The 5871-nt window shown below is 35.9% G+C and overlaps 1 protein-coding gene across 1 annotated transcript; it reads right to left on the bottom strand.

Moving 5' to 3' along the window:
- Window positions 1-2055: 2055 nt before the first annotated feature.
- LOC306866342 (NFATC2-interacting protein-like) lies at window positions 2056-5646 on the bottom strand. Its single transcript, XM_079411481.1, has 9 exons — window positions 5601-5646; window positions 4914-5027; window positions 4709-4763; window positions 4235-4346; window positions 3953-4036; window positions 3483-3729; window positions 3177-3321; window positions 2811-2920; window positions 2056-2734 (listed from the first exon to the last, which is right to left on the bottom strand). Exons 1-9 carry the CDS (start codon window positions 5610-5612, stop codon window positions 2573-2575), a joined length of 1041 nt encoding a protein of 346 aa, XP_079267607.1. The 5' UTR covers window positions 5613-5646; the 3' UTR covers window positions 2056-2572.
- Between the last annotated feature and the right edge of the window lie 225 nt (window positions 5647-5871).

Genomic DNA, 5871 nt, shown 5'->3' with positions numbered 1-5871 from the left:
GAAAGCATGCAGTAGCAAAGACATTGGTTAATAAAATGGAATTAAGTACATAAAGGATATTTGTGTTTTTTAACATTTAGTTAGTGCAGGTTTACGTCACGTTCTGAGGTGCATTGCACTGTTTTTATTCATTTTGAGGAATACTGAATCAGTTTTTTGTTGTAAATAAGATGAATTAATGCATGTTCACATTTATTCTAGAACTACAGTAACATCTTACTCGGGATTTCTCAACATGGGAACAGGAGAGCTGTCAATCAACAAATGGGGGGGAAAGTAACTGGCGTTACTTATTTGAAAAAGTAACTAAGACATGTTTCTTGTAAATTAAAAAGCAATGCGTTACTTTACTAGTTACTTGAAAAGTAATCTGATTACGTAACTTGTTATGCGTTACCCCCAACACTGCTTGTAATCAGAGCTGGATAGTAACTGATTACATGTCATCTGGATTACATAATCAGATTCCAAAAATTAAGTACTTGTAATTAGAGTAAGTTACGCTTTAAAATACTCGTAATCAGACTACAGTTACTTTTTTTATTGATTACATGATTACATATTATTCACAAAATAGCAAAATTATTGATCATTTATTCTCTCTAATTCCTCTTTTAAATTTTCCTTTCAAAAATAGTCTACCGCTTATATACACTCAGAAAGTACAGTTTTGTGGACATTCACACAGAGATCAGGTGGTGACAGCCATGTGTATTATTGAAAGGCTTTTGTCTTTCAAACTCATTAAAATGCACAAATGCTCGTTAAATCTTATTTGCAGACATTCTCAAACTTTTTGTCATCTGACCCTCTTTCACCTAATATATTTACTTTAAAGGGGTGGTCAACCAGTAATTCTGTAAAAGACAATATCTCCCTTTGCACTGAACTTTGAGCATCGTAACTTTGCAGATGTTGTTTATGCTCAAACAGCAACATTACACACCAACTAAAGTTAAAAAAGTGAAACCATAATCAATGACCCCTGAGATTACAAAATAAATATTTTAATAATTAAGTATCGCATGTTCTCTGACATTGTTTTATGGTCATATGGCGTGCAGGTAAACATAATTATTTTTTAGTAAGTGAATTGTTTTGATTGTGTAAGAAACTATAGTCAGCCTCGACCCAGACTCCACAATATGTTTGATCATGCTCATTTCCCAAAATGGCTTAATTATTATAGAGAAGAAGGAAGTCAACAGTTATGTTGTTTGTAGACCATTTGGGATGATCCCATCCTGAGCAAATGGTCACCAATTGTAGAATGTGGGTCAGAGAGAACTACCTCAAAGGGGTGTCAGAACTTAATTAACATATAGACCACATCTTATATTTTCTCACTCTTTGTAGTTTTACATCATGGTACAAGATTATCCTGTTTAAATCAATGTGATAAATGAGTTAGGTCAAAAGTAATCTGATTACATTACCTAAAATGTGTAATGGATTACGTTACCGACTACAATTTTTGTCATGTAATTTGGAATCAGTAACGGATTACAATTTTTAAGTAATCTACCCAGCTCTGCTTGTAATTCAGTGACTGTGTGAATGGATGGTATGGCAGTTCTATAAAATTGTTTTGGATGGTCTAAAACTAACGTATTCTTCAGTACATTATGAAAATTAAAATTACTTTAATAAGACAAAAGATGCTAGATGTTCACTAGTGAATCTGAGCCTTTCATTTGTCTCTACTTTTTGTGCTGATTAATGCTGGTGCTTTATCAGCACAAACTAATTGTAAAGCAGTGATTAATTGTTAGAGCTGATCAATAACCTGAGTTCACTCGAGTGTGAAGCTAACATTTGCTGCCATCAATTTAGGCTGCAGCTGGGTCAGAAATAACCCTTGGACCTCAGAAAGTGACAAAATACCCTACTTATCCTAATTTTCCTTATCAGATTTTTCAGTAAAATCTGCCTATCGTAAGTTTGGTGCCAACATAGACATCAGTCTTTACAACCTGAGAGGCAAATGTTATCCTGTTTACAGGTACTCTAGCAATTGGCATTGATTTATTTTTATAGGTAACAGCCATAATTGTTCCAGTTGATAATTTATTACAGTTGATTAAGTTGAATTACTTGACATGAATGTGTGTCGTGTAACTCGTGTTGTTTCTTAAAATAAAAATAACATGCTCTCAGAAGGATAAACATACCTCTGAAAACCAGCTCCAGGGAGCAAATATTGCCCTTTAGAAAACTGACAAGTACTACATGCAACAAAAACTATCAAATTTGTCATTTTATTATAATCCTTTCAATCAAGTAAACTCTTTATATTAAAAAAAACCTTAAATAAATCCTTCTGTATATACACATATACATGTAAAACTTTATATTGTTTTTGCATGTCTTCAAACACATCAAATGTGTATCGTTCATGAAACCTTAAAAAAATAAATTCTGTGGTCTGTTTTAAGGGATGAGAAGGTCTAAAAAGAAGTCTGATCTCCTCTACAAATCTTTTACGAACCACAGAAACCATGTCATTTTACACGTTACATTGCATACAGAACATGGTTTCGAAAAAGTACAGAACATCAATATTTGAGGGCGTTTAGGACCAGACTTCAATGACGTCACCGTCCTCCATGTCCAGGTCAGCTGGAGTCTGATTATATGAGACCCTTGACCCATCAAAGACAAATTTGGCTTTCCATCCAGCACTGGCGCTCAACCCAGAGACATACTGAGAAAGGATTGACCCTAGAGGAGCGTTCTTTAAAAAAATAAAAAAACTATAACAGTTGAGTACTAAATCAATTTCACAGAAACATAAGATGTACAGTACACACCTTTTGTAGGGAATACTCCTGCACAGATGCTTTCTCTTTGCCTTGCAGTCGCACAGTAATGACATTACTTTTGTCGCTCTCTTCTTGTTTACTCTCTGTTACTACACAATCTGGGAAAGTCAGCAGAGACGAAAAGGAGTTGCATGAAGGCTGCAGGATTTTATGTGTCATTTAAAAAAAATGTTTCCATGTACCAGAACTCACAACAGGTCTGTCTTTAAAGGTTTATCAATTAGCATTAAAATCATTTCCCTGTGGAGAAAATGAATGGAGCTTTTACATCTGGAACCCGACTGGTGCGCTGTGTAAGTGCACTGCGATGCATGCTAATGAATTCAGCTCAAAATCGCTACTGCTTTCTATTACCTATAATGTCAGCTATGCCAAGACCCAGCTCACTGACGGACGAGCGAATAGGGAGATCGATATCTTTCTTTAACAACAGAATTTGGCTCGGTCGGACATTGAGTTTGTTGGCCAACTGTTCCACAGCTTTACTCAAAGGAGCCGTCTGCAATCAAAAGGCACATACATACAATAAAAGTCAATAAAAGTAAACATTCATTTTCCAGTTTGATTAAAAAAGTAACTATTCATATAGTCTTTTCAACCAAAAAAAATACGCCACTTATCGAGCAATACGTCATAAACAAGTGTCTCCATTCCACTTACAGACAGGATTGGGATTTTATGCAACTCCGTTCGACAGCGAAATTTTAGTGAAATTTCTCGCGCAGAGTCTCTATCCTCAGTATTTTGGCGACGTAGTTTCTTTTTGCTGTTAGAAGAAATGATGATGATGTCATCATCGTCGTCATTCACAGGAGACGGAGAGTTTCTGTATTCAACCACAGGCTCCTGAGGCTCAGGCGAGAGACACACCAGAGAGCCAATCGCATCCAATTTCCTGTTGATTTCTCTAGGACAGAGATGAGAGAGAGAATGTCAGATCTGCTTATCTCTGGCTAGCTCTTCATTTCATTACTTCTAATATAATATCTAATAATTAATTTCCGTTTCCTATCATTGTTTGTCAGGAGAGCATTAAAACACTAAAAACTGCATGAGAATTTCAATATAAAAGAGAGATCATCAAGAAATGTCTTATTTTATGAAATGTCTTATTATATTATTTCACTGACTGTAGTTTTGGGTTTGCCCGTCTGCTCCGTTTCACTGGTGGACTACATGGTGGAGGGGGTGGAGAGGGGGAACGGAGGACCTGCCTAGGGAGGTGAGGAAGATGATGGTTTAGATGAAAGAACACAGCTTAGGGTAGGCTAATCGATCATCAGATGATTCATTTTAATGTCAAAGAGCAATTTTTGAGGCAGATGTCACAAAAACAAATAACATCGATTGTGGGTGCATAATGATGCACTTTTTATGTATCAAGGTGAAACAAAGTCAGCCTGTGTACTTACTGAGCTTCAGTCTGTTCTGGCTCCTCCTCTGAGCCACTCAGATCAATGCTGATTGGCCGTCTCTCTGTGCGAGGTGGGGAAGGAGACCACAGAGGACCACCCTTTTCCTCATCTGATACAATAAATGAAAACAGTGAGGATGGTGCGGATTAATCCCACTCACAAAAAAATAAATATCTATAATAAAGAGTGACGAGAAACCCTCGCTCACAGAAAGCAAAAATTAAGGCCAGATGTACACTGATATCATTTAAAAGTTTGGGGTTGGAACATTTTCAAATGTTTTTGAAAGAATATGCTCATTAAGTGTGCTTTTATTTGATAAAAAAAAAATAATACAGTAAAAACTAATTTTTAAAAAATCAAAAAAAATTTTTACATCATAAATGTCTTTATGGTCACTTTCGATTTATTTAATGCATCCTTGCTGAATAAAAATATACGTCTAAAATAAAATGTTAGCATATATCATACCTGTGAGAGTGGCGTGTTTGAAGGTTATTGGGTTCAGATTTAAGGAGCTGTTAACCTAAAACACAATAATGTAACATCTGAATCATCTTTTAGCATATGTTTGCACCTTGCAACAAATCTATCCCCATGCATTTAGATTAGGTCATGAAGAATATTCTTTTCAGTCAGGAAAGTCTTTGAAGTCAAGCAGGCGGGATCTACTCACCTTGTTGGAGTAAACAGGTACTGTTGTGATGGAGGAAGCGTCGAGGATGCGTCGGCGTTTGGGGAGTTGTTTTGGAGGGTCTGATACAGTTACACCCCCCTCACTGTCTGCTACCTGACATAAGGAAAAAGGCAACAAATTTCCCATATTATCTCATGGATTTAAACTGAAATTAAATTTGTAAAATACATCTAATAGCTGTCTAGCTTGTCAATCGCAACTTTTAAGCAGAATTGCAAATTAGGTTTTACTGATGGATAGATCACAACAGAAATCGTTCTGTAAACGACTAATACCACGATTAAACGACTATTAACTCCAATTGAGACGGAGTAAAATGACTGTTATTGTTCTGTTTATTGATCAGTGTAAACACATGCACAATCGTAACGTTATTCACCTATAAACTGGTGCTCTGTGAGTTACAGAAAACTTTGGGGAATGTTATAACTTGCACGTTTACTTGAACAAAAGCATGTTTTCTGTTGTTGTTGTTCATTAATCAACGACAACTGATTAGCCCGCGTGCTATATTGCACAATAGGCTAGTTATAGATAACGTAATACATATTCAGGATTGTTTTCTGACGATAACTTCTCAAACGTGTCCATGTAAAATGTGCAGAATTAGAGTAGCTACAACTCTTTAAAGTTAACGCTGTGTAACTGTTATAAACGAGATCTCACCATTTCAGCCATGTTTGGTTTCCGCGCGCGCTCTCGGCGAGGGCGTGACGTCACGTAACAAAGGCTCGCTCACGGAATACTTTATTCCTACATTGTTAAATTTGTTTTGTTCTGACTTTGACTTTTATATTTGTTCAATGAGACTGTTAAAAAACAAAAAGTCTGTGAAATGTTTAAAATACCATGACACACCCTTCAATCCCCCTGGTACTTTGTAATATCCTTATTCGTTCAAATTGAATGTGAGTTATATCTTTTTATTTTTATTTCT

The sequence above is a fragment of the Barbus barbus genome (assembly GCF_936440315.1).
Source record: "Barbus barbus genome assembly, chromosome: 4".
Taxonomy (NCBI): Eukaryota; Metazoa; Chordata; class Actinopteri; order Cypriniformes; family Cyprinidae; genus Barbus; species Barbus barbus.
Note: the sequence above shows the minus strand (reverse complement) of the source record. Positions and strands in the feature narration are given on the sequence as shown.